Below are 13,294 nucleotides of genomic sequence, written 5' to 3' on the forward strand. Positions count from 1 at the left end.
AATACTGATGCAGTCTGCATAGTGACTGCAAAAACAGGGGAGTGGGTAAGGGGAAATAATACAACAGCAGACTTAATAAAAGGTAATGTATGGTGCCAAGTCACTGACTTCTGTGTACATTGTTGTGATTGTGTGAGTGGGCGAGTGTGTGTACGTGTGTGTGTGTGTGTGTATGTGTGAGTGTGTGTGTGTACATGTGCATGTGTGGAGGAGTTATCACTCAATGCTGCTCTTGATCTACAATTAGTCAACCCTAAATTATCCTAACCTGATACACCACAGACTTCATTATACAGTAGATTATCAACAAAGAACTAAACAATCGGTTGGGTAAGTTTTACTTTTCAAGATGTTCAACACATAGTTTCACAATCTCTGGGATCATTTAAGAAGGAAACTATAGATACATTGATCTTTACTCTCTCTGTCTCTCTCTGTCTCTCTCTCTCTCTCTTTATTTGCACTCTCATTGGCTCATGGGACGGAGGAGGAGCTGTCAAACTCCAATGAGCCGTGCTCCAGGGTTCCGTATCCGTTCATCTTCCTCAGTTTGAGCTGGTCGGGATGGCTGAGCGCCTGGGTCTCAGGGACCGCTTCTTTGGAGGCAAACATCTGGCTGATCTCCACGAACGTCTTGTTCTTGGTCTCCGGGATGACGAAGAACACGAAGATGGCCACCGCCAGGCACACACAGGCAAACACCAGGTAGCAGTAGGACCCAGCGGACATCTGCCACCAAGGAGGAGGGCAGGGGGAGAGAGAGAGGGTGTGTGGATGGGTTGGGGATGGGACTAGATTAGTGAGACATGGAGCTGACTGAATCATACTATTATGATAAGTGAGGAAGCGGGATAGGGTCAATATGCAGAATCAGGGCTGCAGTCATGCTGATTGAGGGTTGGAGACGTTCAGCTCTGTGTTGACGACATTGAGTGAGATTTGTGTGGAGCCGTGCTGGGCCAATAGCTAGGCCCATTAGGGAAAGGGCAAAACCTGGCAAGTTTGGCCATAAAGCTAAAGAAGAATCGAGGACATTAGTTCAGGCAGCAGTCAAGCAGAGAAAAGAGAGGAAACAAAGCATGCTAATGCGAAGCCGGTTTGAAAAAGGGAATACTTGACCTAAATGGTTAAACGGAAACTCCCACAGTGGATTCAAAATGTCACCATTCTCAGAGGGTGAAGGGTGAATTAAATGGGGTAGTATTTGGTGAAAGCTTTTTCTCGTGGGTATAGAGGGCAGAGACTATTGGTTGAGTGGGCCATGGCCAGAGAGGCCATGTGCAGTGAGGGCAGAGAGGCCATGTGCAGTGAGGCCAGAGAGGCCATGTGCAGTGAGGGCAGAGAGGCCATGTGCAGTGAGGGCAGAGAGGCCATGTGCAGTGAGGGCAGAGAGGCCATGTGCAGTGAGGGCAGAGAGGCCATGTGCAGTGAGGGCAGAGAGGCCATGTGTAGTGAGGGCAGAGAGGCCATGTGTAGTGAGGGCAGAGAGGCCATGTGCAGTGAGAGCAGTAAGGCCATGTGTAGTGAGGGCAGAGAGGCCATGTGCAGTGAGAGCAGTAAGGCCATGTGTAGTGAGGGCAGAGAGGCCATGTGCAGTGAGAGCAGTAAGGCCATGTGTAGTGAGGGTAGAGAGGCCATGTGCAGTGAGAGCAGTAAGGCCATGTGTAGTGAGGGCAGAGAGGCCATGTGCAGTGAGAGCAGTAAGGCCATGTGTAGTGAGGGCAGAGAGGCCATGTGCAGTGAGAGCAGTAAGGCCATGTGTAGTGAGGGCAGAGAGGCCATGTGTAGTGAGGGCAGAGAGGCCATGTGTAGTGAGGGCAGCGAGGCCATGTGTAGTAAGGGAAGTTACCTGTAGAAAGGGGAAGACGAAGCCCACGGTGAAGTTGGACATCCAGTTGAGGGAGCCTCCCACAGTGTAGGCTGCTGGCCGGTGGGACTGCTTAAACAGCTCAGCAGTGATCAGGAATGGTACTCCCGCTGCAACAAACCACCAGTATTACAAACTATGCACGCACATACACACACTACACACACAACCACACCTAAACACTACACACTTGCACACTATATAAAATACAAACACACAATACACACACACAATAGACAGTTTTGACAAATCAAAATGTCCTTCATTCATATTTAATTTTACATTTTGATCTACTTAAAATCCTACCAACACGTGTAAATAAACACATTTTGGAGTTTGGTAATGCTTGATGTTGTGAATCCAAAGACTCGTATTCTCTCTGGTCTGTGTGATGAAGTGTTTTTTTTAATCAATGTCAAAATGTGCATAATGACTATAGTGAGTGAGTGTAAAAGCAAACTGTTCAACCAAGGAGTAGTTTGTGTATACTATACATCATTTATAATTAATCTGTGATTCATTTTAATATGGCCTTGCATAAATACTGCATCTGACCAATAAGGTATGAATACGCCTAATTACGAGCATCCATTGTAGACCTGAGGTATGTGTGGGCGGGACGTCATACATCATCCTGCATGCTGCAATCGTCTGAGCAATGACTCTTCTCATTACTCCCTCTTAGGAACAACCCCCCTCACATGCAAACTGTAACCTACACGACTGGGAGGTTAAAACAGGGACTGGATTTTCTTTCGACTCCAGAGGGCGCCATTTGCTCATGTAAGATCAGAAGGCAACCCAGTTCATCACACTTCTCTAGTGTTTCCCTCAGAGGAGAGATGACACCAACTGTAATTCACGAATAGACTTTTATAATGACCTACCAGGGCCGATACAGAACCCAGCGATGATCCCGACCACACACCCCACACTGACGTACCGCATGAACGATACGTGAACCTGCAGGAAAGACATAGAGAAGAAACAGGGACAATTACAGAGTTGAACACGCAACGTGAACGCTATTGAAAAACGCGCGCGCACATGCGTACACCACAAACACGCACCTACCTGTAGAATGAGGGAGAAGGTGATCCCAGCACAGCAGATTCCCATGACTGCAAACCCCCCGATAATGAGAGGCCTTCTTCCCAGCTTCTCTATGGTGAAACACTGAAGGGAGGAAGAGAGAGAGAGAGAGAGAGAGAGAGAGAGAGAGAGAGAGAGAGAGAGAGAGAGAGAGAGAGAGAGAGAGAGAGAGGGAGGGAGGGAAGGAGAGACCATTCAAACTACAGTAGATTCACCTAAAACATTGATCAAAATTGTATTGAGTAAGATGAGAAACTTCTAACAGCTGAACAGCAGCCTCTGACCAGGCCCCAGACTCACCCCGACGAGGCCAGCAATGATCTCAATGGCCCCCGTACCCACTGTGGTGTACTGGATCTCTGGGGCAGGGATACCTGCATTCTCAAATATGTCGTTGGTGTAGAACCAAATCTAGGGGGAAGAGAGAGAGAGAGAGCAAGTGAGAGAGTGAAAGAGAGAGAGAGAGACAGAGAAGAGAGAGAGGGACTGTCCAAGATATACATTTGTCATGCCTAGATGAATTTCATCTCAAGCCCTCATTCAGCCCTTTATCAGATACAGAACAAGATGTTTCTCCTTCGATTTCGTACAAACACATTGAGTCGTACGGGAGAAGAAGGCCATTGCAGAGGAGAGGAGATCGAGCGCGGCAACTGTGAGCCTGAGGGGCATCGGCGCAGGTGGCAGAGCATGGCGCAGGTGGAAGCAACATGGCCACTCGGTAACAGTGGACAACCCCTCAGATTCAATTGCATTCAATTTGGGGACTGTGCAGGGAGGCTAACTCCAGACAAGGGGACCATCAACAGGAACAGCAGACGGCGGGAGTGAGAGCGCGTCTTGTTCGGGTGGCGACGCACACACACACACACGCTCACGCACACAAATGGATACTGTATGCACAGACAGACACCACAATGACACACGATCACACAGCTGTGCTTACGGAGGACTGCCAAGGTTTGCTAACCGTCACATCTCCTTAAGCCTACAGATCACAGGAGACAGCTGCCTGATATCATCGTCATCATCACTGCCATCATCACCTCCACTAACCTCTTCTTCTTCATCCTTACTGCCGTTATTACCGCGTTGAGCACTGGCTCACATTGGTTTACAACCGCTAATTAGCAGCTAAAAATACAGTCAGGAGATGAATTTGCTAATGAGTTTGTGCTCTGGCTACTAGAGCGGGCACATCTTGGCCCAGGAGTCCCTGTAATCATTTGAATAATTAATGTTTCTCAGTGGCATAATTCAAGAAGGGATTTGTGCGAATCCAATCTTTGCAAAGTGATGACTCGCGGCTTTGGGTCTGCTCTCGGGGTCCGCATGGGGAAGCAGAAAATCGAGCTTTCTATTTAGTCATCTTTTTCTTACAGAGTACTGTACATTACATCTGGGGTATAGGAGGAGGGGCGGGTGAACTGCTGGTCTGTGTGGACAAGAATTTCGAATAATAATTGACTGTCGGCCAACAAACTTTGAACTAGCACTTGAAAAAGGTAAGGGAGAGTGTTGATGACGGGGAATGGAGGCTGAAACAAAAAAGCTGTGAGAAAAGAAAGGAAGGGCATAAAGGGATGGATGAGGGCAAGACTGGTGCATGGAGGTGAGAGGGAGACAGGCATGGAGCACACAGGGGAGAGAGAGAAAGACAGAGGAAGCGAGGGAGAGAGACAAAGAGACTGAGGGAGAGAGGGAGAGGAGACAAGGAAACAGGCATGGAGCACACAGGAGAGAACGAGAGAGAAAGACAGATGGAGAGAGGGAGAGAAAGACAGAGGAAGTGAGGGAGAGAGAGAAAAAGAGACCGAGGGAGAGGAGACAGGGGGAGAAGGCGAGAAGGAGAGAGGCAGAGAAAGAGACAGGGATGGAAGTATGAGAGGGAGAGAGGGCGCCAAGGAGGGCTGAGGAGCCAGGCAGAGCAGAGCGATCGTGGGAAACAGACACACGCTAGCCGGACTCACAGCGTCGATGCCAGACAGCTGCATGCCGATGTTGATGACCACCACGCTGAGAAGCTGCCAGCGCACCGATGGGTCAAGCAGCAGTTGCCATACCGACACTGTATCCACGGACGACAGGGAGCGCTGCTCCTCCTGCATCTCCTCGATCTCCGCTTGGATGTTGCACTTGGCCCGGTACCACTTTAGAGCTGGTACAGGAAGTTCATGTCAGGAAATCACATCACAGACATACAAAATAAATGGGATAGGTGGAATCTGTGTCATCTATCCCAATGGTTCACCTACCAGAGGTGTCAACATTCAACCTCAGAAAGTAGACATGCTATGTTTGTTCCACACACTCACTGAGCCATCTGACTCCATTCACATACAGTAGATATGGTCATGATTACAGATCTTAAACCAGATCAGCACCGTGATCAGACTGTTTTCCGACACCTCTGTGGATTCGGTGTGACTAGAAGTGAGTGGCGTGCACACTGACCAGTGATCGTGGCGTGGACGTTGTGTTTCTCTATCAGCAGGTAGCGGGGGCTTTCAGGAAACCATGGCAACATCATCAGCTGAATGAAGGTGGGCACCACCACCAGTGACAGGAACAGGGGCCAGTGCTCCTCCTGTAACCGTGGCAATGTTGGTTTATAATTATGGGATGGCGGACGGACTGAGGATTAAGAAAAACCAGGTGTCCGCAATGTTTAAATCCATACTGGATCTAGTATTGTGGTCCATGAAAAGCATGCATAAACCAGGAAATCCATAGAAAGCTCTTTTATTAAAATCTACAGAACTAAGGAGTCTTTGAATGTAGATGTGTTTATCTGTTTACATTTAGTCATTTAGCAGACGCTCTTATCCAGAGCGACTTACAGTAAGTACAGGGACATTCCCCCGAGGCAAGTAGGGTGAAGTGCCTTGCCCAAGGACACAACGTCAGTTTGCATGACCGGGAATCGAACTGGCAACCTTCGGATTACTAGCCCGATTCCCTCACCGCTCAGCCACCTGACTCCCTGTTTACCCATGTTTTTTTGGGCTGATTACAACTACAACCACACCACAGTCATGTTTGCAGTCATGCTGCTGAGTAACTCCCTCTGCTCTTTCGGGCAACTACTGGGTAACTGGGCACATGGAAAAAATGTCTTTAAAGAGTTTAACAGAATTTCCCAAAGACATTATACAATGGCATTAAGATAATCTTCACACTTCCCCGTGACCTCAACGGACTTTCACATTATCTATAAAAAATGCATTATCAAAGTTTGTCAGCATGTGATGTCCAAGTGTACACAGGATGCATTCACAAAGATCTCGACACATACGAAGTTCATGTTTCGAAAAACATTCCAGGAAGTGCTACCTTCCCCAGGAGCTCGTGGAGGCCCAGGATCTGAGCGGAGAAGACCCCGGCACAGATGAAGATGCTGGGCACGAGGCCGAGGAAGCCCCGGAGGTTCTTGGGAGCGATCTCCCCCAGGTACATAGGAACCACACTGAGGGATATGCCTGGGCAACAACATGGTGAGAGGGCACGGTTAGCTCAACACAGCAGACGTGCCTCGTGAGCGTGCGTATGGGGTTGCAGTTGGATTTGTGTTCGTGAACGGGAACATCTTGCTGTGTGTCTTTGTGTGTACTGTATGTGCGTGTGTCTGTGTGTGTGTGTGTGTGTGTGTGGGGGGGGGGGGGGGGGGGGGGGGGGGGGATATGTGTATTACCTGAGTGTATCCCAGTGATGAAGCGGCCAATGATGACCATCTCAGGAGAACCACATATTCTGCTGAAGCCCATGAGTGACCCGGCGATGACCACCAGCACCGTTGAGTTCACCACCGTGCCCTTCCTGATCACACACGCACACACACACATGCACACGCCCACACACACACATACTGGTGTTATGGGGTCCATCTCTCATAAAAGACTTTGATTATCAGAACAGACAAACTAATGTACCAAGACCTTAGATTATGGCATTGGAAATGTGCATAAAAGCATGTGGGCCAGGTTTATGCAAGCAGGAGTTCCTCAGCCTTTATCAGTAGTAAACTCTCCCACTGAGAAACAGCCAGGGATGGCCATGTCTGGTGTTAAGAGTTGTGATTAGTCATAAAACACTACCGGGTGGTGAAATTGATCAGACTATAAACAGCATTGTAAATCATTCTCTTTCATCTGTATGTAAATGCACAGCCATGGAGGCGTTAGAGCTCTTCTGTAAACAAGCTCACAATGTCAGAGATTTTAACTGCTGGAGGTGCAGAAAAACCTTCAGTGAAACCGGTTGAGAGTTTTCATTGGGAAAGGTACAGGGGACAGGGTTGGTTCACTTTGAAGGGTAAAGGGGACAGTGCTAGTGCACTTTAAAGGGGGGAAGGGGACTGTTTTGGTACACATATGGGGCCAGGGGAGAGAAATGTGAGCAGGGTCATCACTGAGTTTAGGAGGGTAGAAGCCTGATAGATGGTGCAGGTTATCTAACGACCTCAGCGCTGGATGAGGAGGTGATGGGTGTGTGTGTGTGTTCGTAAAAAAGAGAAGCAGTGTTTTTATTTGTGAACGCATGAATGCGAGTTTGTTTGGGGTTTCTGTTTGGAGAGTGTGAGCATGTATAAGTGTGTGTGTGTGTGTGTGAGTGATTGAGTGTGTTCGTAGAGCTCCATGTTCCAGGCCTAGGTGGCCGTGCCCACAGCTCCAGATGCTTCCGTGTCTCTGAGGCTGGTCATGCCAACTGGCTGACATCCACCCTAAAGATGGCCTGTCTCCGGGGCTTGCAGTGGGGTGAGGGACCAAAGCGTCGGAACTGGCCAGAACCAACTCAGAGGTCTACAAAGGACAGCACTTTCCAAACTGTGGTCAAACTTCAGTCACCCTTTCAGTCAAGCTACATAACAGTTGCAGAAGTTCAAATGCAGGCCTGTAATTACAGGGGTGAGTTCAGTTAGAGCTGACGGGCAGAACTTCTCTGATAAAGAGGCAATGGATGACATCCGTGAACAAGTTCTAAGTTGGGGTTTTCCGGAAACACGACAGTTAAACAAGCTGCGCCTCTCCGAACGTCACTTGGCAAGCACGTGCCCTCGCTCGCTGCCCAAAAAACCTCCAGCATCTCCGATCATGTGTCCTCTCTCAGTGTGCGTACGGTGGGTTGAGGCAGCTGAGGCGGTCCGTGTGAGTGCGGGTGCCCGCAGCATGTGCGTTGAGGGCCTCACCTGCCGAAGCGTGTGACCAGCATGCCCACCATGAGGGAGCCCACCAGGCCGCCAACGGCGAACACGGACACGGTGAGCGAGTACATGAGGGTGAGGGCCTCGCTGTCCAGACCCGTCCCATTACGGCTCACCGATGTCCTGTTGTAGAAGTCCTTGATGTACTGGTAGGGGGGGGGGGAGGGGGAAAGAAGGAGCGAGATAAGTAGGAGAGAGGGTAAGGAGAGGGGGACAGAGGAGGAGGGAGATACAAGTGGGAGTTAGAGTGTGTGTGTGTGTGTGGGGGGGGGGGGGATACATTTTAGATGGAGTTTTAGCATGACTGCTATTTGAAGGAACAGGAATACTATGTCATGCCTGTGGTTTGCTGAATTTGTTCCCGTGCTCGGTGATTTAACATTCTTTTCATGAGAATGAACTCAAATGCATTAGAACTGAATGGAGAGAGACAGTTATCGAAGATACGGTTTTCAAACTAGCATGTGATACTGATCAATGTACAACATGTGGCGTTCAACACAGTGCTTCATCACAGAAGACATGAAGCTGACATTCACACAGACAAATACCACTCTGTCAGTGCCCAGTCCAAGATGTACCAATTGCATTTGACCAATCCGCGTATGTCTCTCAAAATGAGTCTAAGCCTACAACTGTGTGTGTCCTTGTCATGAGGCCTCGCTATCTCTCTCTCTCTACTTCTCTCTTTCTCTCTCTGGCAGTTACAGGTAGTGGACTAATCCAATTCCTCTAGTCTCTCCTCTTTAAACCTTAACCTCCAAATCAATTTACCAAAGGCCTGCACAGTGTGGGCCATTCAGGATACATTCAACCACTCAGAGGCCCAGTACAGAGGCGAGAGACAGGAAGTCTGGCAGGCGCTCTGACATGTTCATGCAAGTAGCAGGCCCGTCACTTCCTGTAGCTATGTAAGAGAGGATGCTCCAAACAAAGCAATAAATTAATTTTATTGTTACATTTATTGTTTATTATTAATTTATTAATAAATAAGTATTATTATTATCTCTTCCTTTGGCTACTTATCTGGTATTTAAATGTATGATTATGTTTGAATAACCCTGATATATACAGTATAGAGCCTCCTTTCGCAATTCTATAGATAGTGTGGCATCGCGAGAGGGCGTGTTGTAGAGGGGCGTTATGTTTCTCTCCGGGAGTGGCTACCACGCCACAAGAAGGCCGACAGGAGAACTACATCTCCCAGAATGCACCACGCAGACAGGTGCAAATGCCTCAGCCCACTGATTGAAGCGGGAGCTCAGGTGTGGGAGAGAGTACAAAAGAGTGGACCCAGACACTAAGCAGGAGGGAGCGTACCTGGCACAAACTGAGTTTGACGCCAGAGGAGCTTTGATCTTGCGTATACCGTTTGTAGGATCCAAATGAGGAGCAACTGTATGAAGCCTATGTTTATATAATATATATTATAATAACTCTTATGTTTACTTCCTGAAATAACTTTTTTTCAGTTAGTGAATAAACCGGTTTCTTTGTTTGAACACACTTTGCCTACTCTGTCTGTACTCTGCTTACTGGTAAAACCTCTCATGATACCACAATAGATAGTATAAAATCATAGCTTAGATAGCTATGATTAGGACTAGTATTTTACTATTGTACTACACAAATGTTATCCTATAAAGAACCTAGGAGGGCTCTAACCCTCCTAGGTTCACCACGAGAAGAGACAACCTCAATATATTAAATCCAGGAACTAATTTACTTACACAAACATAATATAATAATCTTACAACACCCCAGTATTACTACCTACATACAACACTGTCTCTACATGGCTGACAGTGACCTCTTGACTGAGACATCCTGTACAGTTAGCATCCAGCATCCAGCAGCCAGCATCTCCACTGTACAGTCATCCTTAGGCCGACTTGCATTCCTTCTGATAAAGAGCAGCCCAGTTTGTCATTCAGTCCACATTCCTGACCACAACCAACCCACTGACACATTCTCTCTCTCTCTCTCTCTCTCTCTCTCTCTCTCTCTCTCTCTCTCTCTCTCTCTCTCTCTCTCTCTCTCTCTCTCTCTCTCTCTCTCTTTTGTCTGTCTCACAGCAAGTTAAAGTTCACTACATTCTTTTTTTAAATCATAGTATTTTGTCATTCAAGTAATGATAAAGGCTTAAAAGGATGAAAGATGTAAGTGCTGAATCTCAGCTCAAGGGTTGATCATCCTAAATCACCCGCTGACATCCATGAAGCATTTGGTTGAAAGTATGAGTTATACACACGCCTCAAGTCAGACATTGGTCCATAATGCAGTGTTCAGATTGGTTATCTTGGTTTCACAGCATTTTCATACAAAGCCAAAATGTAGTTAGTCAGGGATAAAAAGCCAGAATGGATACTGGCAAAACAGTTCTCTAAAGGGAAGGGTATTTTTATATATCTAAGGACGTGTCTCTAAGATGCTTTGGATTTAGGTCGTCGTGTACACAGTGTGTTGGCCTTACCACAGCTGGAGAGTTGACCACTGCCAGGTTGTAGCCATAGAGCATGGAGCTCCCAAAGGAGGTGAGGAACGCTACCGCCAACAGAGAGGAAGTCAGGTGCTGGTGGGGGAACAAAGGGGGTAGGGGGAACAGTGGACACATGGGGAAGGGGGGGGGGGGGCGTAGGGGGAACAGTGGACACATGGGGGGGGGGGGGGGGCGTAGGAGGAACAGTGGACACATGGGGGGGGGGGGGGTGACAGAAGTGAGAGGGAAAGACAGATTTACATCTCTGAGGAAAAGAATATCATAATATCTGAGGACAAGAAAATCAGTGAATGAAGGCTGATAAAGGGGAACAGCTGATATTATCAAGAACCTTAGCCCAGCTTCTATCCTTTGACACAATCTGTGAGTTACCTTTTATAAAGCGGTGTATTCACGTTTGTGTATTACACACAGTACACACACACATGCTGTATAATAACTCATACTGTACATTTCACTGACACGCATAGATGTAGAATGTAACCACTCTTCAAGGCACATGATTCCACTACTAAAACTGGACTGAAAGCCATCACTCTGAACTAAAAGATCACGAGAGCCTAACGACTTTAGAATCGGTTTCTTCTGGCTTTTACCTGATTTGCTTTTTCCTAGAAGAAAGGAGACAATAGAAGAAAAGAAAAAACTTTCACCTTTTGAATAACTGTTAAGCACACAACATTGACTTCTATCATCCATAAATTACTATGACAACCAGAAACAAAAAACAACTTGACTATATATATGAACAGCAACATAATATGATGTTACTTGCTGCTGTTTACTGCAAGTTGATGTTCAGTTAATGGGGGTCAAAGAAGGGAAGAGTCTGAGTTTGAACTTGGGGCTCACTGGAAATGTATCCGGAAGTTTTCTGGCTAATTTGTCATTCAAGTTGAGCTTCCTAAACTGATCAATGACATAGATATTCAATTACAGTAATGGTGAGTTGAGAAATTCGATCTGACAATCTGAATTCAATCAGACAGTACAGGCCATAATAATTTGGCAGGTATTTCAAGTACAATCTGAAAGGAACCCATGGTTGTCCTCAATCTGTGGTTGAGATCTACGGTCAGAGAGAAGGTGAGCGCGCTCTTAACCAGAACCAGAGTTGAGGTCAGGCCAGGAAACCTCACTCAAACTTAATTTGGGCGTTAAGTGGTCAGATGCAGTCACTTACACACACACGTGAGAAAGGTTCTTCAGACATTGTCTTGTGACATATAATTATCAATCAGTTGAGAACCTATCCCCTTATTGAGAGGAAAGCAGGGATTCAATGAGCCATGTTTGAAAATGTCCTAAAATTACATTTCAAGTCCAATACAGATAAATACACAAAACAGGAAACTATAATGGTTGTGAATGAGACAAATGAAAAAGTATGATAAAACTAGGAAGCAAATATATGACCAGCTTCATGACACCAACTTGTGGAGGATTTATATTCTTCTCTTCTCTAATGAGTTAACATCTCTCAATATAGGTAATTTCAGTGAGCAAACCTACAGTTAGACTAATAGCTGGGATATCTAGTCGAGGAAATATTAAAGACCAACTTGTCCTTTGAAATGTGTGTCTATAGACATTGCCAAATTGTTTGTAACAATATTTTCTGATCAAATATTGGCAAAATGTTAAAGTTAATTCGACACAATTCATTCAATCACTTTACGCTTAATATATTATAACATAAGTCAAATGGACAAACTTACTGATGTAATTTTCCCCGACGACGTTAACAAAACTTCCTCAGCCATTTATGAATCTGTCATTGAGTAGCTTCTCTCTCCCCGACGATAAAAAGAAAGATAATTCCCGCTACTCTTTTCTTGAAGCCACCGGCATCACAGTGAAGCCCATTTTGAGACAGGCGTGGTTATAGTTTCAAGTCCAAGAGGACAACCCCGTCACAGGCTACTGAAGTTTGGAGTGTGATAATCTACGGCGTGTCGGGCGTCTCCAGCCCACGGGTAGCGCAGCGGTCCTGGCTAACAAGTAAAGGCCAGTGTCATCACATGATGGCAAGCAACGTGATTCTCAGAGAAAGACTGCTGGAATCAATTAGTTAAGTGAATTTACAAAGCCCCTTAGACTGGACTGGCAGTCAGAAGTAAGGACAGGGCCAACATGGTGAGTTAAACCCAGGCCTACATCTGTAGTTTTATGAGAAGATCAGCCTAGTCTCAGGTGTGTACCTGTGATTCTTACACCTTATTAATATACAATAATGCAAGTCCTACCAACTATCTACTGTATATATATTACTGCCACTTTCCCCCTTGCCTCTAACACAGATATAATTAATACCTATTACTAAACCTTGTAGGGGTAGGCTTTTACTGTTACACCATTGCCACAGTTAAAGCAACGTTTTTTCATTTGTAGACATACAATAAATTATCTTGTTCAATCATCATCATCATCATCTCCTTCATCATGAATAAACACATTTAGTCATTTACACAAAAAACTATAAACTGTTAACATTACCTATATTTACAAATATGAATACAATTCTAATGTACTGCATAACCATTTTGAATACAATTCAAATCAAACTAAATGCACCTTAATAATTACATTAATTATGACTATATTTATATGCATGTGTGATTCTACAAATATTTAT

General features: G+C 46.1%; 1 protein-coding gene across 1 annotated transcript; it reads right to left on the reverse strand.

Annotated features, from left to right (window-relative positions):
* Positions 1-474: 474 nt before the first annotated feature.
* slc2a15a (solute carrier family 2 member 15a) lies at positions 475-12,422 on the reverse strand. Its single transcript, XM_067235890.1, has 12 exons — positions 12,378-12,422; positions 10,633-10,731; positions 8,145-8,305; positions 6,651-6,775; positions 6,293-6,438; positions 5,414-5,546; positions 4,930-5,117; positions 3,260-3,370; positions 2,942-3,043; positions 2,755-2,830; positions 1,850-1,977; positions 475-729 (listed from the first exon to the last, which is right to left on the reverse strand). Exons 1-12 carry the CDS (start codon positions 12,420-12,422, stop codon positions 475-477), a joined length of 1,569 nt encoding a protein of 522 aa, XP_067091991.1.
* Between the last annotated feature and the right edge of the window lie 872 nt (positions 12,423-13,294).

Source organism: Osmerus mordax, chromosome 5 (genome assembly GCF_038355195.1).
Source record: "Osmerus mordax isolate fOsmMor3 chromosome 5, fOsmMor3.pri, whole genome shotgun sequence".
NCBI classification, from domain to species: domain Eukaryota; kingdom Metazoa; phylum Chordata; class Actinopteri; order Osmeriformes; family Osmeridae; genus Osmerus; species Osmerus mordax.